General features: G+C 39.9%; 1 protein-coding gene across 11 annotated transcripts in view; it reads left to right on the forward strand.

Annotated features, from left to right (window-relative positions):
* The window catches only part of ptprk (protein tyrosine phosphatase receptor type K), a 130421-nt gene that overhangs the window by 58132 nt on the left and 46370 nt on the right, over positions 1-25919 (forward strand). For all 11 annotated transcript variants that reach the window (XM_036549285.1, XM_036549286.1, XM_036549288.1 and 8 more), the window contains exons 5-7: positions 1021-1136; positions 2322-2496; positions 11650-11943. In XM_036549285.1, the coding sequence (XP_036405178.1) occupies positions 1021-1136; positions 2322-2496; positions 11650-11943 (585 nt within the window). The remainder of the gene's footprint in view (positions 1-1020; positions 1137-2321; positions 2497-11649; positions 11944-25919) is intronic.

The raw sequence follows: 25919 nt of genomic DNA on the forward strand, positions 1-25919 counted from the left end.
TAAAATGTGCATAATCAGTTTTTCCACAAGAGTATACAAGCCAATTTGTCGGATTACCCTAGGGTGATGAGTTGTATTAGCTGCAGGATTAAAGAATATAATTAAATACACATTCAGTAAAAAAAAAAAAAAAAAAAAAAAACACTAATTAAAAGAAAACATCTACAGGCAGAGTTCTTCCTCAAAGTCAATATGAAAAGGATAATTGAAGTTAAATGGTGCATTTTCCAATGTGAGGATTTCTTAGTACTGAATAAAATATTAGTAGTCTTCTTATGTAAATGAAAAAGAAAGCTACTGTTGTACAAATGTAACCAAACATCACTGAAATATACAGAGTTTGAATCTAGTGTCATCTGTGCCTCTTTGCTCGGAGCCTAAAGAGAACAAATCAAGACGTCAGCTTCGGTTTGACTCACTTGCTTTGAGCACAACAATCAGAGCACGGTTGTGTGGTCTGGTTCCATTCCGATGTAGCTTGGCGCTGTCCAGCTTATTTCTCATACGTTTCTCATGTGCGCTCGGATTTTGCTCGGATACGTCTGGCCCCGCTCCAGGATGCAACTGGGCATCTGGTACATGTTTCAGCCAAATCCTCATGAATAATTGAGTTGTCCAAACCTGTTTGTTAACATGTCTTCTTCCAAGGCATTTTTTTTTTGCTTCAAATTCATGATGTCAGTTTAATGAAACAATTTTTTAATCACGGAATGCTTTCTCACAGTCGCATCCATTTGAGCAGATTATTTTCTTGTTCCTTCGATCGATTTATTTGAAATTTTAAAACCACCCTCATCTATGTCATTGTGCATTTCCTGGTGACAGATCATGTTAGTTATCAGATGTGTACATCTCCAGTGTCTTCCTCACTCACAGCAGTCATTTTAGGGCAGCTTTTATGCCCCAAATGAGCCAAAGAACGCTAGGCAGGAATGGGGCCTCGTCTGAAGCTGCAGGGCTGCATTGATCCTGTCTTGTATGGTAAATTTAGTAGATGTGTAATTGTTTTCTCCCCCGCAGATAAATCACCCCACTTCCTGCGGCTGGGAGACGTGGAAGTCAACGCCGGGCAGAACGCCACCTTCCAGTGCATCGCCACGGGCCGGGAAGCTGTGAATAACAAGCTGTGGCTGCAGGTGAGGAGGAGAGCCGGGTGCCGCGATACTATGCCCGACCGGGGGGCTCGTTAAAGGACAGGTCATACTGGCATGAATCAGAACAGCTGACAGCAAATGCACCCCCCCCACCCCCCAATGAAATTCAACATGATGCATCTTAACAGGACATCTCAAAGTACAGACGGAGACATGGAAGCTCTCAGTCTCACAGCATGTCGTCCACTGCTCCAATAATGAGCTCCGTGTGTCTCTGTACGTGGATGCAGTGCACGTGTTCGCGCGTGCTTGTGTGTGCGTGTACACATGTGTTTGTGAGGAAGGGAGAGACCATCTATAATGATATTTAATCTAGGTCTGGGAGAGGTATTTTGTCAACATACACAACCGTCCAGACAGGCCACGCTGTTGTTTGTGAATTTAAAATGTGCGTAGTGAAGTAACTGAAAAACAAAGCAAGAAAATGTTGAAGTAGAATTCCTTGTTAAGTAATGTTTGACCACTAGTAGGAATTATGCTATTCTGTTCACCATATTTGCCTGTTGAACATTGTCACACATTTGGAGGGCAGCAAATGGACAGTAAAACCAAACAAATTAGAAACGTTTTTGGGCACCTGAATTATATAATATGTGTGTCACCAAAGTTGAGGTTGAGTGCACAGCAGCAGGGACGGTTTTGTCAGGATGTCTTCAGGGACCTCAAAGGTGCCAGTAAGGCAGCCCTCCCGTGGAGATCGGGGGGGAAGAAACAGAGCAGATAATATGACTTTTCCTGTAACGACAAGCGAGAAAGACAAACTGTAAAAGAGACGCTCTTGAAGCTGAAGTCCTGTAACAGTAGGTAAGAAGGAAAAGGGCTATTAAAAAGACAGTGCTGAAGCTGAAAATCTGTAAAGACCTGTGAAGGCAGGCAAGGTGAAACTGTGAAAGAGACACTTCTGAAGCTGCGGATCTGTGACAGGCGAGGTGAAACTGTAGAAGAGACACTGCCAAAGCTGCAGTCCTTGTAAAGTCTGAAGGTTGAGGCAAAGTGCCACCTTCAAATGAGCTTCTCACATCTAAAATTGATGAGAGCATTTTGTGTTATTGTTTTTCATCATTTTAGTTCCACTTAACTAAACAGGTTTTCACCTTGTTTTTGTGTAATGTGTGCTAATTAAACTCTTAGACTTTGTGTAATTGTTATGTTGTTGGTTTCTTACAGAGGAGAAATGGAGAGGACATCCCTGTGGCTCAAACGAAGAACATCAACCACAGGAGGTTTGCTGCCACATTCAAACTGAAGGAAGTAACCAACCTTGACCAGGACCTCTATCGATGTGTGACCCAATCTGAGAGAGGATCTGGGGTGTCAAACTTCGCTGGGCTGATTGTCAGAGGTATGTGTGTCTTTTTTACACAAGAGCTTTGCGACATGCACAAATGAAACTGTATATTATTATTATTAATAATAATAATATTGTTATTGCTAGTACTATTACAAAGAAATAGTAACAATAATATTGCATGTTTCCTTGTTAAATGACTCAAATGAAATAGAGAACAGCTAATGATCATTACTTTGTTTTACCTATGATATGTATCTTTTTAAAATACTGCAGATATTACCAATATAAACCTCTCCTCATGTAGTATTCTAGGCTCTATTCAGGTGGCACAAAAAATATGGTGCAATGATCAAACACATGTGGTCTGTACAATGTTGGCATTTAGGGAGGTAGCACAGATAGGGGGAAATTCTCCCCACCCATGCTTTGGTTAGTGGGTGTGACGAGCGTGACCGTTTGTTTTGGGTGTAGATTGGTGCTAGTGCTGAGAACACTAGTATTGAAATTATCCTCAAAGCCTGCCAAGGACTTTTTAACTCACGTAAAGTGTATTCGTAATACCACAACACTTGAGAGGAGGAGATACTGAGAAAATAGAGATATCTCACATAAGAATATGTGTGGAAGCACCCACACAGACACTACTATAGAAACAAAATTTTTTACACATCTGTTATTGGAAAAAATACAGTTTATTTGTTCTGTCTCTATTCCATTCGCATCAGTGGATATAATATATTTTTTATACATTTAGAATTTATAAAAACATGTTTGTTAGTGACATCCAAACTAGAGATCAATGACACATGTATCAAGGACTTCTCTAAGCAAGTAGTTATTTAAATATGACCTAAAGAAGTTAAATGTGTGAAAGTCAAATCAGTATAACTAAAGGGGGTACATAATGAAAGTTTAACGTTGTCATGTGTGTAGCATGTCTGTGTAAGTGCTACCCAGATAAGGCCCGTGAGATTGGCATACTGCTGAATCTGAACACTTCTTGCTGTCAATTGTTTTTCCAGTGCTTCTTCACCACTAATCTGGACAATCTCTCTTATTCTCTCTCTCCTCCAACCAGAAGAAGTGAGGGCAGTTTCTTGTTTATCTGAATGACTATAAAGAAAATCTTATTGTTAGCACAGGCCAGAGGGCCTGGGAACCCTGGTGTTGGAACTAAGTTGAATATTAACTCTAGTGACAGGTCCGATATCTCACTGCCGCTTGAAAGCTGACATCGTGCTACAAGGATACAAAAGATGGTAATTTTAAAGGAAATTTTGGGGCCATTGATATGGGGTGTCTTTAATGAGAGCTGGCACAGAGTTGCCCATTGTCGTTCATGACCTAAGGATAACAGTTTATTAGTGGCTCCTCTGCTAAACTGGAAGTGACAGAGGATGCTCCTGGCTGTTTTGGTCCTCTTTATAACAAATGAAAATTTCAGCGGCAAATTCTTTCGCTGAAGCAGTATTGATCTATGTGTCCCCTACCAGTGACCAGAAAACACAACAGAAACACAATTTACTTTGTCATAAGGTTAGTGTGGCATTCAGAGTGCTTGAGTAATGACACTGGCCCATTGCTCATAGAAGCTACATTTTTATCGACAAAGCCTCTTATTACAACAGATCCCAAAACAAACATACACAGCTTTATTGAACTTTGACTTATATTTCTTATGTCCTGCAGTAGGCAGGTTGAAAACCTGCTCTTTCAATTTACAAACCAGGACATTTTGTGATGAATGACTTGGATTGTGAGAATCAAGATGAAATAAGTACTTTGTAAAACTGTATCTGAGACATAACCAATCACTTTATGAGTAATTAAAATTATTACGTAATTATATTACTTCTGAAAGATTTGTATTGTAGTCAAATGATCATGGAATTGCAATATGTGGAAGACGAGGGGAGTGTATGTTTGTGTTTGTATGCATGCGTTGTGCATGCAGTGTGTACTTTCAATGTATGTTTATTTGTGTGTGTGTGTGTGTGTGTGTGTATGTGAACAGTGTGCACGTGCATGTGTCTGTCATGCATGTTTATGCGTGTTTTTCGTCTGCAGCGTATGTTTAGAGTATGTTTGTGTTTATGAGTGTGCACACATGCAGTGTGGGTCTGTAGTGTATGTGTATGTGTATGTGCGTGTGCGCACGCGCGCGCGCGCGTGTGTGTGTGTGTTGTGTGTGCGCGCGCCTGTGTGTGTTTGTATGCGCAAGCACTGTGTGTTCATTACTTCTCCCTGCTGCTGTTCTAATGACTGTAGAGTATGTAGTCTTCTCCCCCCGGTGTGGATGTGAGTGCGGGGGCCATACGCCAGCCTGCTGTAAACAAACTCATCTGGATGATGGGTGCTGCACACACTGTCAGCCCTGAGCGGCTTGGAAAATATTTGCTTAAAAGTAGATTAAAAACTTCTTACCTGCCAGCTCATCCACCATTGAAGAAAGCTCCCTGGTTGACAACCCCATGCTCAAAGCGAGATTGTTAGACTCTGATGAGGCTGGACTGGTTGATGCCTGGTAATGATGAGGGAGAAGGAATTTAAAATTCATCCGTGGTGGGGGGAAAAAATGCAAAATGTCAACAAATTTATTTTTGAAATCATTTGAACTGGAAACTCGGTTCCATTGTGCCACTTGAGGAATTTTGATCATTTTGATTTATGAAACATTTTAAGAATATAATAAATTTGCCTGAAATGAACTCAAAATGCCATTTAAGCTGGTTGCACTCTAAAAAATATATATAGTAATTTTCCAGAAATGAAATGATTGTGTCACCTTGTAGACAGTGGACTAAATAGGCAGCAGAAACAATGGCTGTCTACAGGAAATAAAGTGTGCGAGACAGATGTGGTGGAAAGCATCCGTCCTTGCAGTCCTCTAACGCCATCAGTCAGGGGAAGATTGCTGCCTCTGCTTTGCTGTTCCACGGCCCTCTCTGTCGCTGTCATTTCTTGCCTCAGAGCTTGTCATTAACTTCCAAAAGGTACAGCGGGCTAGAAAATTTCCTGCAGAAATGAAGTTGCTGTATCGCACTTGTTTTTTTTTTTTATTCCTTTCCTCTTTCCATCCATTTTTTTTGATCAAGCTGCTGCCTGTGAAACACGGCCGCCGAAAGACTGCATGGGCAATAAATGAAAATCAATTACTATTAGAATGGCTCCTGGGGTTGGAGGCGCTGCAGGTTGGGTAGTTGCTCGGCGGCACAGTGAATGTTTAGAGGCAGGCCTGGTGAAGGATACGTGAGATGGATGAGACAAGGTTCAAGGAGCAGTAATGCAAAGGGCTCAGCACTATCAGTCGGGCCTGTCGACGGCGCGTGATGGATGGGCTGCTTGGAAGAAGCAATAATACCAGATGATGAAAGATTCATCTGCAGCTCCTGCCCGCCATTGGGCGCTATCTCCCTGCGCAAGCTCTGCCCACCATTATCATCCCGGCTCCCTGATTAAGTGCCACTAAATAGCACAGCCAGCCTTTACTGCGGCCAGACACTTGAGAGTGAGTTTGTGAAGAAGTTGCTACATGCTTCTGTGCATTTAATTGCATGCAATTTTACACTGATGTGTGGGGGGGGGGGGTAATTTTGGCATTATTGTTTGTTTCACTACATCCCTTCTACTGTGCATTTCCGTTCATGTCACAGTGTTCTAATGAAATGTGATGAATGACCCACACCTTTAGATGCAAGTGCAAAATAAATAGGCAATTGCATCCTGAATATAAATGATCTCTAGCTTCCCTTTAGCCGTTATAATTGGGTTTATTGTCTTGGAAAAACCATGTTTTATAATAAACCCCACAAATTTTAATCATCCAAATTTAATTGTCCCTTGTCTTTTAGCATAAACATGTCTGAAATGCTTTAAACATGATCAATTCAACCTGCAGGATCAGTAGGAGTTGGCAAGATTATCTTATTCCAGTGTTCATCTGCTGAAAATATTCACCATGAATGCCAAAAGCTATATTTTGTAATATGTTAATAAGCTGTTTAATATAATATTCAATTATTTAAAACATTAATGGAAATGCACTGTATAACTGTAGTAACTGATGTAAAGTAAGCCTCTGAAAGTGGGGAATACCAGTATTTCACAAGCATATACACAAAATTATGCTGTGGAGGCAATACTAATAGTGCCATACTGCTACAGATATAGTTTAAAAATACATGTTTTTGCAATGGGAGCATTTCCATTGAAATGACATTGCATGTGGTGTCCCTCAGGGTTCAGTCTAAGGTCCTTTGTCGTCCTCATGTATAGTTCCATTTGGTTAGATTCTTCATAAACATGATCTGGTTTTCCCTTGCCATGCACATTATGTAGATTCTCTCATGGGAAAACTGTGAATTTTAGTGAGACATGGGTCTGATTGGATTTACTCAAACATGCTTCAGCATGAGTGCATAAAGGATGTGGCACAACTGGATTTATGTTTCACAAAGTCCACGTTTCTCAAAATCCCAACACTTCAAAGGAAAACAAAATGGCTGACACCTTGCATGAGATTTAATGACATGCTTAGTAGTTACCTCATGCTTAATGATGTTTAATGAGTACATTTGAGGCTGTTGGAGACATTGGTGAGTAGATATTTCAGATGAATCCTTCACTGGTGGAAAAAAAATGATCTTTTGATTTTTTTGACTTTTTGATGACCTTTGATGACCTTTTTTCTTGTTCCCTTTTTCATCAGGGGATCCAGCTTAAATGTTCAGCTTGAACAGGTGCTGTGAAATGATGCTAGGTCAGAGAGGGTGACAAAGTTTTTCAGTTTACAAATTTAGTGCATGCTGCTTGAGTGAGAAATAGCCGATGTAGAATTACGCAGGGAAAGTGAGGCTTTAGTGGCCAAATTCGGTCAGGTTTGAACTGAAACGTCTCAGGATTGCATGTACTGACAGTTTTAATTAAGTTATGAATACTAATCTTGCCAGTTCATTAGCTCAACAGTTTGTATTATGTTACTATACAATCATGTCTGAACCAATAACCTTATTCTTGCTTTATGTTTGATGTTAAGTATTTAAAAGAGGTGGCTAAAGAATTAAGCTACATTAAATGTGATAGCAAGCCATTTATGAGTTGGCATTCATTTCTGAATTTCCCTAACAAATTTCTTTCATAAAAGCTTACAGCTTACTTTTTTTATACAGACCAACTTTGATAATGCTTGCATGCATTTTTAAATTGATATTATGGCACAGGCGTAGTGCAGCAGTTTTGTGCACTTTCAAACAATTTCTGTGCTATGCATCCCATGAAACACTAATGAGAGGAAGATGGATTGAATTAGGAAATTAGGAAAGAGGAACATTAATTGAAAATAATGGTAGCGCTCTGCTGGGGTGTGTCCTGAGTATAGGGATGATATGCTTCAGCAGAACAGAGCACTTCTGGGACTTCATCCACCACACTAATCCATGAACAGCATTGTGTTTTCCAGAATATAAATAATACTCCCAAACAATTGCTTCCTCATTTAGGTGCTATTTAAAATTCAGATAAAATTTGGGCAAATTCCATATTGTTTTATAAACAGTGTTTTTTTTTCTTGACTTCCAAGCAGTAAAAGGACTTGTCATTATGCAGTGTAAAACTGAAGTACTTAGTTTCAGAAACAAAACTGTGTCCATGTGATTTGTCCTTTATCGTTGGTCATACTTTTTTCACAATCATCTTTACTGAGTTTTCAAAACTGCTGAAAACTGCAATGAAGGGGCAGTTACACCAGCATATTGAAGTGGAGGTAAATTTGAACCCAGCACATACTAAGCATCTGTGTGAACAATAACCTGGGAAAGGTTTTCTGCAGTATAATTAACACTCGTATACTGGCCTTTCTTTTAAAACATAATGTTCTGAGGAAGCGTCAGATTGACTGTCTTCAAAACCACTGTTCATTTGACAATATTTACATCCTCTTAAACAAACATGTCTACCAAGAAAAGTGGGGAAGAATATTTGCTTGTTTTCTGAACTTTAAATGGCCATTTTGTTCAACAAAAGTCTGTTTCTTGAACTTGTAAGTGGTGTATGAGGTAAAGTGCATGACATCATAAAATCAATATAGTTAGAAAATAAATGGAAGGGCATGGAGTGAGACAGGGCTATACCCTTAGTCCAACAGTATTCAACATCTGCGTCAGTGAAATGGCTGTGATGTCGAGCCCCTGCTCAATGTCTGCATGACATTGAAGTCAAATTCCTGCTGTATTTAGGTAACCTGATTCTGCTGTCACCTGCTGAAAAGAGGCTTCAGCAAGTCCTGCCTCTGTTAGAGCAGTGCTGTCAGACCTGGGCTCTAGCAGTAAACATGAATAAGGCCACAATCATGATATTTCAGAAAGAATCCAGATCAGGTAAATATTATTTCACTCAGGTGCCATTACCCTAGAACACACTTCCAGGCACCTGAACCTGGGACTATCAGTGCCTCAGTGATGTTTGACCTGAATGTGGTTGCATTAAAGAAGCAAGCATGAAGGCCTTTTATGCCACAAAAGGGAAGCTCTTCAATAGAATTCTATCATTTAAATATTGTGGAAAAAATTCCAAAGTCTCATGCATCCAACTACCATTTATGACACTGAGGTATGGGGACCCATCACAAAACAGGATCATACAAAATGGGTTAGACACCCCACTGAAACCCTGCTTGTACAATTCTGCAGAAACAAGGGGCATTAAAATTCTATACACATTGAAGGTGTATATTCCAAAGTCACTCCATCATAAGTGGAGTACCAACCCAGAAAAAGTCACTGAAACAACAATTACAGTTGGAGTAAACCAAATTATAAAACATCTCAGATGCTCTTATCTGGAACATTGGGAAATAGAAACTGAAACACAAAAATAAACTGCAGTGCTATCAGACGCTCAAAAGAGATTATACCCTGGCAGACTATCTGATCACGCTTAAAAATACAGAGCAGAGGCGGATCCTGACCAAATATCGCTTGAGTGATCACAGCCTGGCCATTGAAAAGGGCCAACACAGGCAAATCTGGCAAGCCAAGAAAAGCGTGCTCTGTGATCACTGCAAAGCAAAGCAGGTTGAGGCAGAGATCCACTTTTTTTTTACAATATGGAGTAAGAAATGCTCTCGAGTAAAGGGTACTCTCTCATGTACGCATGTATAAATGTGTCTTCTTTGACACTATAAAATTATGTTTACTTTCAATATTGTTTATTACTGCTTTGGCAAAACTGCTTTTGTTTGTCCTTATGGTAAATCACCATTGAATGGAATTGAATTGTTGACTCATACATGGTTGGCTGTTACGAAGAAAGTCTTAGTCCCATGCTACAGCCAAGGGATCAGTCTGCCTTCTGCTGGCATCAATATAAATATGCTTGTGTTAATTTTGATGTGTGGATTGAAATTGTGTGGGCAGACTGTACATTAGCTCATTGCAAGCAGGTAGAGGGAAGCGAATGAGGTAGGATATGATTGTTTACAGTACCTGGTACCTGCTAAAGAGGTGATTTACAGTTAAGAGGAAAGGAGTGGTTGCGTAACAGTATTGTAAAAAGGACGAGGTGTATGATGGTGAACAGGTGATGGAGATGTCAAGGTAAAACACACTCTGGGCGGGTTTGTGAATCACTGGCCCAATAAAAGTCATATTGAGACATGTGATTACTCAGCATCACCACTGCTGCTTAATTAACTGAAAGAAAATGAGTGGGCTGACAGCCATCTGGAGTGGGCAAAGTCAAGCTGTATTCCATCTGAAGCGCATATGTTTAACCACTGTCTCCCAGTCTTGTTGTTCTCCAGTCACACTCAGATAAGGAACTGATATTGCACTCTGCACCTAACTTATTTGATGGAAATAATACAAAATGTTACACATAAAATGCATGTAAATATGTTTCAGGGTTGGGCCAGAAATACTTTGAAACCTCTCTGTAGTTTATGTTTTATTCCTCTCGATGGGTTGTCGATTTAGTGAATATGGTGTATTTAAATCAAGATTTTGATTTGAATGTGTTTGCAGCCGAGCCATTCTTCTGGGCTTAACTTTGCAGACTGACTCACCAACCATCTGGTTTGTCTGTAACTGTAGAACAATTTGGCACAATGGATGCACCATTGGAATAATGAAATCATATATTTCTAAATATTGTGTCTTCAGGCTCATGCTCTAAAGAGTTTGCCAAGATCTTTCAGTGGGCCCATTATGAGATCCCCGCCAACTGCTGGCCAACCCTCTGACTAATGCTGATTGTCTTTACAAAAATAAAGATTTTGTTTTTATATAAGCTTGACTGTTCAAGTTGTAAGTCCATCAACATTGCCCCTAGTTAGCTAACAGTCTGTTTTTACCTGAGAAAGACAGGCTATGCCAGCATTAGCTTAGCTGGCTCAAATGAAAACCACAACCACTATCTGGCTAGCTAGCTAGCTAGCTAGTTAGGTACTCTGTCTGCAGGTTTCAATTTGGAAGCCTTGGGGAAACATTACAGATGGGAAAAATACACAATGCAAATTAAACAATATTTGTAAAATTGTTTTACAACAATTTATAAACACACCAAACACACATCTGCTCTGGCTACTCCTACTCCTTCTTTCTTTTTTTGACACCAGATGGATATATTGCAGTAGATGCCATGGTTTTTACAACAGTTTGGCTAACTGAACCTTTCTGTGGCCTACTAGTTCAAATGATAATGATATTCAGAGGTGCAGAACGGTAGCCATTTTGTAGGTAAACATAAAAATGTGCCACTTTAGCATGTGCAATAACATAATACAACATTGTGTCGAGGGGCACTCAGGGGAGTTAGTTACTTTAAGCCTATAACTGCCCCAAGGGCATTTTTCATATACAGTGCATGATAGTTCGTTATTGTCAAGGTTACGACTGGTTTTTGCAGAGCTGACGTTGGCTGTTGATGGCAGAAAGTAGAGGCACCTCAGGAGAGCCCCTTTGTATTTTTCCTTTGATGTTCTAGGATTCTGATGACAGGAAAAGTAAAAATAAAGAAATAAAGTTTTGCAAATGAGAAAAATGTCATCAGGGAACCAGGCGAACATTTAATGCCTTATGTTAAATTGATTATCTCTGTTCCAGAAACCTTTCAGTACATGAAAATCATGAGTGCCAGACTTTCTCAAATGGCAAGGCATTTCTTTTCATAAGCATAATTGGAAGCCCTTTTGCTCTGTTTTCTCTCTAGAACCGCCACGTCCCATTGCTCCTCCACAGCTGCTGGGCGTCGGTCCCACGTACCTCCTGATCCAGCTCAACGCAAACTCCATCTTTGGAGATGGGCCCATAATCCTGAAAGAGGTGGAGTACCGCATGACCTCTGGCACCTGGACCGAGACCCACGCCGTCAACTCCCCCAACTACAAGCTGTGGCACCTGGACCCGGACACCGAGTACGAGATCCGAGTCCTGCTCACCAGGCCCGGTGAGGGCGGCACAGGCCAGCCTGGGCCTCCGCTCTTTACCAGGACCAAGTGTGCTGGTACGTGTATTAAGCTCCCACTCTTATTATGCTGGTGTGTACAGTCTGCTCTCTATCCTGTTATAAATACTGTATGCTCTCTCTCTCCTACTATTTCCCCCTTTTTTGCTCCCCCTTTACACTCATTCGCATTTTGTCACTCAGGTATTTGCATAAAGATCATAGCCCTGGGCCCTCAAGCAAAAGCATAATTGGAAGAAAACAGACAAAAAATATATTAAACTCCCTGTAGTACCCTTCACTCAGGAACACAGATCCTTCAGGATAGGTTTGATGAGTAAACAAACAAATAGCCATGTATGAATCATCCTGCAAGCATGTACTCCTGGGTCTTTGCTGACCTGTGGGAGTGCTCAGTCTTGTGGTATGCTGTGAATGATATACAGCAGGTTGCCATGGCATCTGTATTAACCAGTGTATCTACAAAGGGTGACTAGATACATAGCTTGTACTGAGGACCACACAGTAACTGGATGGTGTTTGGAATGGAATCTGTAGAGGGGAACTGGTTATTAAACTGTACTTCAACTGTATTTCTATAAATGTATGTTTCTGGCTTTCACCTTTACCATAGTAGAAGATCTCTGGTTTTGTGACTACCTAATTGAGAACATAATCTCATAAAACCCTAAGAGACTGAGTTTCACAATCAAGGCTCTGCCCTGCTGTGTCTGCTGGGGGCTGGAGGGAAAGGGCAGCAGTGTTGAAGGGACCGTTGCCCATTTCAAATCTTACAAAATAACAACCCTGTAAAAAAAAAAAAAGAACCTTGGATCAGGTCACCCACCTAAACATGGTTTGAAGAAGGTTCATGTTGTGGTCATAAAAATACTGCCTTTGAGTCAGAGTTCAGTATCCACTCACTTCTTATTTCCTGGAGATGGGAAATGTCAAATGCTGATGCTTCGTGAGTAGAAATTGAGAAACGAGTTGGAGCACTCTTTACTTCTTAGGGGATTTACTGTAGTTCGTTAGCAAGCCAAATAACGGTTGAGATATGGAACAGCCTCAAAAAGTTGTTTTGAGGTTTAAGAGCCCTGTAAGTATGAGCCTGAGTGTGTGTAGCATTTCATTGCTGTGGGTAATACCTTTCCCACAGCGCAGACCTCATCCCTCTATTCCCAGCTCCCTCCTCTGTGAGCAGAACAGCTGTATTTCTAGATCGAGATTCAAAGGGGAATATGGAGGTTTTGTATTTCATCTCTGCAGTGATCGGGATTTGAAGTCATTTTCTCACAGAGGACATGTTCCAGGTTGAAGTTTTGGCTTTGCTTAGGGGATTTCCCTCATTGACAGCTATTTGATAAGCTTCCCTCTGACTCAGTGAATGCCGTGCAACCACAGGGTTTCCACCATTTTATTCATTTTTCAAAGCTTTTATATTTTAATACCTTTTTTGAAGCCGTTTGTCACTGCACACCTCATAGTGAGTTCCCACCCAGCACCGGCATGTGATTTTTAGTTTGTACCATTTTTCCAAAGCAAAGACATCCTCTGTGATTCTAAACTCGATGTGAAAGACGGAAGCACCAAGGCTCCATACACAAATGCTCTGAGGATGTAATGGTTCACTGCAGACATGCTGTGATTATTCTTCCTTTAAAGGGATAGTGTAAATATGATATTAAATATCATTGAATTTCAGATTCATCTGATTGTATCCCATAGGTATATGGTTTGTGTATTAGAGTAGACTTCACGACTGGCAGATGCCTTTTGGGTTTTGCTTCTTGGGTACTGGCAGTGTTTTCATCCACTTCACTGTATCTAAGTTCTTTTTGAAAATGAGTAGATTGTGATGATATTTATTAAATAAGATTAGAGATAAAAGATTTGGAGCCTCCTGAGTGGCTCAGATAGTGAGGGCACTTACTCAAAACACAGGCAGTGCCATATGGCCCAGGTTCAAAACCAGCCATATCATCAGCCGACATAGTGGGAGCAAATTGGCTTTGTTCCACTGCCGCAGGGTTCGGTGGGGTCATGCATGGAACACTATTTGTAGTTGTATTCTGCTATGTTTAGTGCCAAATTTGTCTTGTGGATTCATATGAAAAGAACACAGTGGTCTGTACTCTTTCTCAAAATGTGCGTCAACCAGCTGTCTCAGGTTTTTTATTAGTATTTTTTTTTCTTCATTTCATTTTTAGTTATAGCAGATATTAAAAAGCACAATTGCAAACAACAGTGTGTTCATTATTAAGGCAGTGGAATTTTCCAGGGTAAGCCCACATCAGAGCGAGAGAAGGGGTCAGTGGCCATTCTGTGAAATGCAGAGTAGAGCATCTGAAACATTCTGCCCTGTGCTTGCATCCAGCCATTGCACAGTGCATCATCCCACACTCTCATCAGTCTTCTAGCATCTTCCAATCACTCCTCCAGCAGGACAGGCAATTACAGCTTGTTCTGAAGTCTTGGTCTTCCACAGTCTCCTCCAATTAAATCCCAAATCAAGCTTGTCTTGCATTATTTAACATTTTTCATGAACATCCATTTTTTCCCCACTTTCCGTGTGGTGCTGCACTTGTATGGAAAAATAATCAGAATAGAAATGACATGGGCTTTTGAAGGGGGAAGGGGGGGAGGTTGGGGCAGTCAATCTCACATTTCTTGATTCATGGTGTGAGAAAATGCATTATGAAAATGCTCAAGGCACTTCTCTCCTGAGAGTTTGCTTTATATTTATATTTATATTTTTTTCTCTGTACAAAATTTATTTCCTGCAAATGTCACAGCATTTCAGTAAATAACATATTGACCATGTTCTGCCCACTTCAGTGTTAAATAAGAATGCAGTTAGCTATTGCACAGCAGTACATGAAAACTAATTGTTAATACCCCACTGTCTTGCTGTGTAAAGCACATACGGACCTGAAAATTGTTCCTCCCCCTGGCGCAGTGTATGCAATGCAGGCTGTGCTTCTTCTGTTAGACATAGATCTCTGGTGAGATTTTATGGGAGGAGAATATGTAGCTCTGCTTTTGTGGCTTCAGGCACTTTGTCACCTGTCTCCGCTACATTAAGCAGATGTTATGCTCCACTGTCTCTCACACATGTACTTAAATCTGTGGGCTTGCCCCTGAACCCATATACATGGTGCAGTTGATCACTGCAGTCGGTGTAGTGTCAACACCCCCACCCACAAAAACAATGTTTTTGGTGGAAAAGAGAATTCTTTGTCTACACTGTCAACAAATAAATGTGTTTTTCTCTGTGTAGTTTGTCATGTCGATTTTTTTTTTTTTTTTTTTTTTTAACCAGTTCAGTGCACTCTGTGCTGAAACCGTATTGGTTTATCTCTATAATGTTGAATACCTGGAGTTAACTTGAAACTAGAATTAATATGACAAGTACATGGATCATGGACTTAAGTAAAATTTTGTCAAAAGATACAGTACCAGTCAAAAGTTTGGACACACCTGATTAAGATAATGGGAAACATGGATTCAAAGACATTTTCATCTAAATACTTATGCTTAAATACTTGAAATGTGTTCCTTAGACAAATATAAATAGTGAAACTGATGCCTATATATAAATTTCTTTCCAAAAATGTTTTAATTTAAAAAATATATACATTTTTGGTTATTTTGAAGAACCTAAAATATAAGAGAGTTTTGATTTTTCTATAACACTTTTTGGTCACTGCATAATTCCATTTCTGTTATTTCATAGTTTTGATGTCTTTACAAATATCCCAAAATGTGGAAATTAGTACCAATAAATAAAGAAAAGTGTGTCCAAACTTTTGACTGGTACAGTATGTATGCATTTTTATGTCATGTGTAGACTCATTAATGCATAACCATATCTGCTCAGCATTTTCCATTTATGTTTGAAGGCAGCCTCGTTGAAGCACTTCCTTCAGGATATGTAGGGTTAATGGCATCCAAGTACAGAATGACACTGGTACCATAAGTTCAGACCAAAGAGCTTGTGTCTGATTCCAGTTCCCGTATCATGCACTGCTACTAGACTGCAGGTGGAGAGGAAGGCAGAGTAGGACAGTTCTGCAGTCCCAGAGGGCACACTCTGTACAACCCTAGAAAATGAGGGTAGTGTTACTCCCCTTCATTTCAGGGGAGGGGGGGCTCCCCTTACAGGAGAGTGGAAATATAGACCACTGCTCTTCACTTCATTTTACATAGATGGCACTCTGTTAAGGATAGAAAAGCTTGAGGGATACCTGCAAGCACAATTGATATGTTTTTTTGATGCTCCCTGTTAGCTGAGGGTCCTGTATTTGGCTAAAAGGTTAGAAAGAATTGTCCCTTAATAGGAAAGGGTATACATGGATTTCAGTTTTCAGCTGCAGTTGTCTGTGGGGAGACTGTTTCTAGATCTCTGGATGCCCCAGGAAAGGTGCCCAAGCCAGTACAAATGTGCAGTGGACCATGTGTTCAGGTTGTTTTTCCTCCTAGCTTTCAGAATAAATTGAGCCTTTTCCCACCGTGCTTGATTAGGTGACAGTTTTACCTCAACCTGTGTTAAAAATGATAACCTCAGGACTAAGAGACGGTTCTGTCATTCTTGTTAACAACAGGCCTGGAGAAAACCAGAGAGCAAAATCACAGTCCACTGTCAAATGTTTTTTTTCCACTATGGAAGCACTACTTCTTGTAAAATTGAGGAAGGAAACTTGATATTGAGGAAGTAGTAAGCACACTAAGCTAGCAATGGCACCAAGACAGTTTCCTGCATGACAGGGAGAGGAAATTAATGTGGCTAATACACCACTGTGCAAGCTCTGATTTGCCTGTAGTCTCGCGCTCATAAAACCTCATCCCTTCCCCAAATGCCTCTTGCCATCTGTAACAGACCTGATTGGGTTTAATGGTTACACACGTCTAAACATGTCGTGATTTCAGTGCATCACAGGGGAATGTAATCTCCTGAAGCTGGTTCAGAAAGCAATTAACTCCACTGCACTAGAAACCTCATCGTCATCGTTAGTTGTTTGCTGAAGTTAGGCTCTTTGAGCAATATAATTCATAGTTCAAGAGAGTCGGGTAGGTCACCCTTAACATATGATTTTCATTTCAAAGGATCAGTGAAAGCGGCAGTGAGATATTAAGCCTATTTGCACACTGTTCTGTTAGCAGATCCGAGCTGGTACAAAGGCTATCGTTGATTTGAGGGGGAGTGTTAAACAATATTATTTCGTCAGTGCTTTATATTGGCCCCTCTTTTCACATCTCTTTGTTTTTTTTTTTAAACTTTGTGGCTGAGTATCTTAGAGATGTTGGAAAGTTGGTTCACTGTGCTCTCCAGAGACTATAGAGCACGCTGAGCCCCCCGCGGCTCAGAAATTTTGCAATTATAAAAGGTATTACAGGCAGGAAAGTGGCTGACCATTATACTGCAGATTACACAGAAAGAAGCACGCCGTAATGCCTCTTCCGGCGGCAGTTTGCTGCTGCGGCTTTTTATTGCCGCAATTTCAATTAAACAGATAGGTGCTCCTCAAATGACTGACTCGGGCTGTAACAACTGTGCCGCAGTAAGGTCAGCAGTTCAATCTCTCCAGCCACCGAGAGGAATGCATTCATACAGGAGTTTCTCCAAACGCTATTGCCAGTTAAGGGTTTGATTTGCCCTGTGCTCTTACTAATTGTCATCATCTATTTGCTCAAGGAGAGAGGGCAGTCAATGGCATGCTACTTGACAAACATTCTTGCCAACGCAGAACCCACTTGTGATTCAGGATGAGCTTCCTTCACACAGGTGCAAACAAAAGGCCCATTGTGCATTGACTTTTTTGGACGGTATCAATCCACAGGCCCTGATATTGATTTTGATCAGGCCGGCAGCTAGACACACTATTAAGGAGCTCACTTTATCACACAGTGATTATTTGAGTTTTGCTTTCAGGAGCTGATGGCTCATAGCTCTTCAAATGCTCTTTTCAAAAAAGCAATTTAAATATGCATCAATAGGTTGTCCCCCGCCCCCCTCAAGGGCTACATAATGTTGTTTGATCTCACATTAAGCAAGAGAAAATTACGTTCCGTATGTATGTGTGTGGGTGTGTATTTTCACAGTGTGCTTTCATGGCTGAGTTTAAATTTAACTTTACCATTTGTTTTTAAATATTACTTGTATACACTGTGTTTGCGACATTATGTTTCAAAATACCTGAATGTTATCTCTTGAAGTTCTTTTCTTTAAACCTTAATTGGAAACCAGCTTACCCATATCTGTGGATATAGTTATTTTGTTGCTTCTAGGGAAGACAATACACAGGAGTTCAAATTGGGTTGAAAGATACCTCAAGGCGATATTTTACTTAGAAGAGACATTTGTCTGTTGTCCAGGGCACAGAGTAAAGCAACCTGTGAGGACACAGAGGCTTAAGCATGATTTATGACATCACCCAAGAGCGCTTAGACGATTCAGATTAGAGTATTTGTACTGTGAATACACAGTGTGATGTATTTAAAGCAGTTTATGTGACTGTTGAAAATGGGAGACCACCCTGTCGAGTGATACGTGCAGATCTTCAGTGCTAGGTTTAAATTCATCAGCATGTGACACTGAAAGGGTTTTTCACTATTTTATCACTATTACTTAGCTACAGCTTACCTAGCTACTAACCAGATAATAAACTATTAACCAACGTTATTAATCATCGTAAGAGCTATAGCTATAGCTATAGATGGCTATAGCTATCTCTTTAATGATCATTGGACTCAAAATAACATGTATTTGGACATATCCGCAATATCAATGAAAGAGTGGAAAGCAATATACAGGCAAGCAGAAAAGAGTACGAAGCAGATGTTTGTATTCTTCCGGTTTCGCGCCAGTCGCATGATAGAAATGTCATCAACATGCCCACTCGCTCGCTGTCAATTCTCCGGTCAATGACCTGCTCTATTCACAAATGGACTCAATCTGACATTACACGGACTTTGTACTAGGGAGCTGGCGGGTCTGTTTAATGTCCGCTGCAACTGATTTGGACATTTGCGTTCTCACATGCAGCTCCTCTGGGTTCTCACATGCAGCTCCTCTGGGTAATGTCTACATAAATTCAGGGTTGCAGTGCATGTCTGAAGGGGGCTTAAGATTATTGTCAGGCCACTTAGCATAGCCAGAATGCCTGTAGTCTAGAGTGTATCTAGTGCTGTGTCAGTCCAGATCTTAAAACACCTGCAGTCTTTCTTTATCTGGCATTCCAGAGAGTACCTTTTAAGATAAAATAAGAAAAGATAGTACTTTATTAATCCAAAAACGAAATTGTTTGTTAATACAAAAAGGAAATTGCTGTCATTTAGCCTGATCGAGTCATGTTGGTGTCGTCATCTTGCTGGGATTCTTTTCTGTAATGACAGTTAGTTGAATTTGAATTAAAGGAAATGGAATTTAACTGAGTGAAATTCATTTATCACTTAAAACAGAATTTACTTTGTTCTCAGTGACAGATTGCTACAATGACTGTCGAAAACATGATTGAAATATTTAATTTTTAAAACGTTAAAATGAGATTTTCTGAGAAGCACAGTAATTTGTTAATACTTAAAGACAACTTGTGAGTGGTCTGTGATAATGTATGTCAATTTTGTTAAATGTTTGAAAAATACATACGTGGGTTCTTTCTCATCATGGGCAGGTTACCGCAAGCCAAGCTGCAAAATTGAGTTTGCCAAACTACATCTGAATGACAAGTGGAAGGGTGTCTCGTGGTCAGATGAAATGAAAATTGCAATATACGGATATGCTCATGAGCTTTGTGTTGTGGATAAAAGAGTGAAGCCGGTGTTGAGAAAGAACCCATGCCTGCTGTTAGTGTGGTGGGGGCTTTGTTATGTTTTGGGTTTGTTTTGCATCTGTGGCCCCCAGGGCCCTGAAGATAGAGGGAGTCATGAGTTCCTACATATACCAGGAAATGCACCCTCTGGCTCACATTTACCTGAAAATAGGCTTTCCTGCATTACAATGATCCAGAGGTATTCATCCAAATCTAAAAATAAATTAGCATAATTGAACACAAAGTAAATGTTCTCAACGGATCATCTCAATCATCAGACCTCAAACCAATCAAACAACTGTGTTTTAATCTAAACAAAGCTTTCACAAATCAAAAGCAAGTTCTGAAGAACCCATTTTCTGTTACATTTTTTTCCTATTTAGTCTGGGGTGCGAATGGAGGACACGGTATTTGTCAACATGAATGAGGCTTTCATATTCTACAAATGAAAAGAATTTCTTTGTCATTGATTTTAATTTCATTTCCTGTAATTCCAATTCAAATTCTGCATCCTGGGGGATTTTTCATTTGAAATGACTTTAATTGGAATCACTTCCAAAATTCAGAACTGACCCCAACTGTTCTGCATATACTCAGTATCTTTTTTCTTGTTGTCGCTCCACAGTTGAGATTATTAAAAAAGCAAGGATCAGAATTTCGTACTCGATTGTCAACTTGCACTCGAACACAAACATTTGGCGAGCCATGTCACTAAATAATATATTTTTATTACTAATTTTTTATTAACAAATGTGACATAGATGGGTGTTTGGCAATACCAAAAGAGGTCAGCAAGAGTAGGTGAGATTTAATCAGTTCAGATGCAAATCACCACTGTGGTTTGCATTAGAATGCCACACTTACAGCCAAGGTGGGTCAGTGGAAACAAACTTGTTGCCATCTTTATTTTCATTATAATTAGTACCTCAGTTTCCAATTGAAACATGTAATTTGCCACCGCTGTTGGCACTTGAGGTAACAAAGAAATAGCGCTGGTCTGCCAGACAGGTTGGAATGGTCGTTAATGTAAATGACTATCGTGCCTGATGTGCAGGGGTAGATGACTTTCTTTACCTCAGGCAGTCTCAGGGCATTTCCTATGGAAAGCGTGAAGTTCGTCTTCCCCACCCCCTAACATGGTAGAGCAATTGAAGTGTTTGGCTGATGTAGCTGAATCATAAAGGACGGTGCTCTCTGATAGACCACACCGGAAAAGGCTTACATGTTAAAATCTGTGCCATCTGAAATGAGATCCCTTTTCAGTGTTTGGGGGGTAGGGAAAGGCAAAAATGCAAGCATGTCCATAAAAGATGCTGTAGATGGAATCTTTGCAGCTCACGCCATTGTGGTTGGGTATAGTACTTTTAACAATGGAAATGGAATGAAAGCTTTGACACATCTGTAGTCAGTCATGGCTATTTTTGTTAATGGAATTGGAAAGACAATTGTGTTTTATGATTTTTATGCTAGTGGGTCAAAGCTTTAGTTCTAGCCTGCATTTAGGTTTACTTTTCATATCAGCCTAGCATGTTTTAGTATGGAATCTGAATAGTACCTTGACTGTTATTGGAGTAAAATTTCTGTATTTTACACATGTATTTTTATCTTTTTTGTCATGTATGCATAACAAGAGTTAAGTTGTTGCAGAATGTTTAGCTTGTGAATCAATGTATACAACAACATATTTTACCCTGTGCTTCATATACTGACATACAGTAATGTCAAAATTTTATTATACAGGAATGGTTCATTCTAGTTCTTTAAATTATTTCACACTGTCTATAGGGGATTATCTGATAAAATCAAGCCCTCATGACTACATAGAAAATAAAATTCACTATTATTCCTAAACAATATTATTGTCCAGTTGTACTGAATATACTCTGAATTCTATTAAAGCAATCTGCACAACCCCTCCGGGACAGTGTGTAGAAAATTAAGCCAACACAGTGAGAGGGTTTGAAGAATAATGTAAGGTTCCGCTTACCATAACCCTTTTTATTTTCTTGTTTGCTCAATTTTTTTAATCATGGGTGCTTGGAGGAAATACATGTTTCTGACACTGCGGGGGAGTTTTGGTGGTTTCTGTTGTTAAAATTGTTCTGTTTAGGTTATTAATCAGAGGGTCTATTTATATTGCTCAGCATCTAATGATGTAAACAATGTTTACCCTTCAATACAATAGAAATGTTTACAAAGAACAAAATATCTCATTGTTGCTAATAATGCATTACTTTACAAAGAATATATTTGGCAGCAGTTCTGTCATGGCAATAAAATGGATGATAGGAGTAAAGTGATATTTTTGTTTCAGTGGAGAATAAATAGTAACATGATCATAAATGCAGAATACTGACCCATATACTTGTATTTGAAAGCTTTGACCACCATATTTTCAGCTTTTTTAGTTGTAAAAGTTGTCACCTTTGAGGTATGTGATTAAAAATCCTAATATATTTATTGGAAACCGCTTTATGTCTATGTTAGAGGCTGGGTTGGGAGAATTGTTGAGGTTGTCCAAACAGTTAAGCTTTTCAAAAACAGTGCATGTTTGTCTCTCAAACTCCACCAGACACATGTAGCTTTTCTCTGGTCAGAGAGCTATTGAAGATCAGGGGCATATGCAGTACAATGTCTACTCAGACCTTTCTGTGTGGTGTCACTTGGCCAGACTGCAGTGCTTTGCAATCGATGGATCTTAAATTGAACCCTAAATTAAACTAATGAGTGGAGGAGCCCAGGAAATTGTCCTCTTAACCACCAAGAATGATTTACGAAAGTGCAGGCGAAGCTTGATTATGTGCAAAGCATCATTAGCCCTGAGAATATTTGTTGGAGAAAAATAAAACTTATAAATAACTTATATCTATATATAAAACTATAAAAACAAAAATATATAACTTATCTAAAAGGAGGCACAAGTTATTTTCCTGTTTACTAATTTGCACCTATAATCTAACTTTGCTTCAATATTAGTATGCCTTTGACATATTACAAGAGAGCCACAGAGAATACAGACAGCGGTATAATCATTTTGCCGCTGTGACGAGTTAGGTCAGATTTCCAGGAGAGATTTGGCAGTGTTTGACAGGGCAGCAGCCATTCAATTTGTCACCCCCCCCTCAACACACACACACACACACACATACACACACACACAGTGATTGTGTTTATTTTTGCCCATAGATCTAAGCTACATTAAATTAATTCATTAGAACACGGGCTTACCTGTAGCCCTCTTTAAATTGAAGTGTGTGGCCTTTCAATGATTTCTGCCCAGAGGAGATCTGCCTGTGGCTCAGGCAGCTATCAGCACTGAGCCCTGTCTGGACCTCAGAGTCACTCTTACAGGAGGCTAGGATGTTGTCTCATTTTTTAAAGCAACTATGAAGCCTGGGCAAAAAGCATTCCTGTCTTCATGTGCACACATTGTTTCTGTGGAATGAGCAAGCTTCTAGTAATTGTAAGGCTTTAAATACTTTAATGTATTGTCACACTTACGAGTACATTCATGTGAAAACTTGTTTCAGCCATTTATGGACTGAATTAGTCAGACTGAATTATCCATGCAGAAACACTCTGAAATGTATTTTCACCATAATGCACTTTTTAATACTGAAAATATGAGGAGCATGACCATCTCCATCCCTCAGAAGAAAAAAAACACATTGTTCATCACTCCCCTGTAGTTATTGTCCATACTTGTAAAGTGACAATATCCCCAGAAATGTTTGAGTGGCAGCCTCAAATGTTATACTGCAATATTTTCTAAAGGCCCTAAAGCATTATGAACTGTCTTATCTTTACAGACAGCGTCCTTGTAAATAAATTGTACAGCAATGTCTGCAAAGGAGCGAGCTTATAAAATCACCCTCGTTTGACCCTGCGAAGCTTTCCCAACACCAGGAATTTTCCATTTTCTAGAAAGACTTCATCTGTTAGTGCTGATAAAAGAGATGGTGATTAATGTTTGTTCAACAGTTAACCCAATGTAATTCTGTGGCGTAAACAGCACAGCATTGGTGGGGCTGTAGATCCCTCTGACTAATATTAAGAAAAGGCAGGATTATCTGTATGTGAGAAGAAAATGCTATTTAAATGGAAATGACTTTTTCTTTGTCGTAGCTGATAGTTGAGATCCAAGCCTCCCGTTGTTTGGCTCATCATTCATTTTGGAAAAAAGACCCTTTTATGTAACCCTTAATGTAAAGGATGAAATCTCAGTGGTCTGAAACCCCCAGGTTGTTCCATGTTGTTAACTGGGTTGTTTTCCCTGGAGCTGTAGGAATACATCGATAAGATAATGCTAGAAATACTAAATGCCTTGCCATTTTTCACATTTGTTGGCCCCACTTTAGTATAATGGATCTCTATTTTAACATGTCATATGGCCCTATGTGTATTCTGTGATGATTTTGAGAAATGTTGTGCTTGTTGACAGTATGTCCTTTGGTGAACACCAAATCCATAAATTGTAGGGGAAACAGTAAGTTTTTCTCAGTAGTTGTACCTGCACATTGCTCTTTGTTTTTCTCGCATGACCAGGACCTGAGGTGAATTTGTCCATCGTTAATGATATTTATTCCCTTTCCTTCATTACCCATAATCCACCTGTGCCAGATCTTACAGCCTGTGTTGACTTTCTGCTCTGTTATAGTGCTTATCAGCTTCTTCACAGGCTGAACAATTTGAATTTCAAAAAAGGCAACTGGATGAATTTGTCGCTTGTTGAGCTGTAGTACCTGACCATTTCTCTTTCTTCCTCTCTCCCCTCTTTCTCTCTCTCTCCCTTCTCACCCCTTCTGTACAACTTGATCAATGGAATACAAACTTAGATTTCATTGCCATGCTGTTTTTAATGCATGGTATGTAAATATTCAAGCTGTCCGCTGTCTTACTCTTACCAGTGTATTAACGGTTAACCAAACAGGCCAATACTGTGCCCTTGCTTTAAGATCAGGCAAAGTCTTCTGAATTTCACATTCGTCAGACTGATTATACAGAGAACCTGTACCCCCATCCTCCATTGCACACAGTACTAATGATATCCTGTCACAGGGGGCATGGATCAGGCTTTCCACCCTCATGTTATCCTACCTTATAGATCTATAGATGTGGCTGTATTAAGGATCTGTCTGGTCCCCCTTAGACTAATTTGTTGTGATTTCCTAACGTCGGGATGTGTGGTTTAATCAGCCTCCGGAGTAAATGGACACCCCCCCCGCTGAATGGATCTCGCATTTCTCTGCTAACTCTAGGTACTATACATGTTATTGCATTGCACTCATTACCACACTGGTGCACAGAGAGAGAGAGAGAGAGAGAGAGAGAGATGATTCCATCTCTCCCACATTGCTACAGGCAGGTAACCAGACTGTGAACAGGTCTTTTTTAGAGGGCTGGATCTGAAAGTCACCTAAAAGCTATTAAATTAATTGACAATGAAACTTAGAATAGGTACCACTGAGCTTTGAATTGCTGTCACTGTTAATATATATGTGCCAACAGTGCATATTCTGCCTGCATGGTGAGAGCTGAGAGAGTTACAAAAAGAGCCACAATATAAGAACTTTTTTTTCCTCTGTGAGGTGGGGATACACCCAGCATGAAAGCCCCCTCATCTCTCGTTCTCCGATACTTTGATCTTGGGCAAATGAGAACTGTGAAGCGAGCCTTGCATTTCGGTGCACTTAAATGAAAGCCTAAAGACAGAGGTGCAAATTAATTCAAGCGGCGAACATGTAGATGAACATACATCTCTTTAAGAAACGGCAAATGCTTGTAGTAGCAGGTACCTCACTGAATGCTAATATTTGAGGAACATGTATGGTACACGTTCCACAGTCCTGCTTCAGAAATACTGCCCCCCTTCAATAACCTGGCAATTTACATTGAATTGGTCTTGGTTCCTATCTTACTGAATATGTATGAAATAATCTGCTGAATTGGTTTGGATGAAAAATATGCACCGGCACATAACACACCTATTTGGAGAAAGCTGTAGAAAGGCTGCCATTGACTGGTCTAATTGAAAATGTTTGGTGTGGTTCGGATGGTGGGGAAAACATCACAACCCCTCCCAGCAGCATTTCCTAGTGCAGTCGTAACTGTGGGTAATTGATATGATACCAGAATAACACACACGGCCTTTCATTTCCCCGGCGGGAATTGTGAGAATTAGTTTTTTACCGGTCTCTGGGGTAGAGGCAGACGAAGGCAATGCTC

Source organism: Megalops cyprinoides, chromosome 17, assembly GCF_013368585.1.
Source record: "Megalops cyprinoides isolate fMegCyp1 chromosome 17, fMegCyp1.pri, whole genome shotgun sequence".
Lineage (NCBI taxonomy): Eukaryota > Metazoa > Chordata > Actinopteri > Elopiformes > Megalopidae > Megalops > Megalops cyprinoides.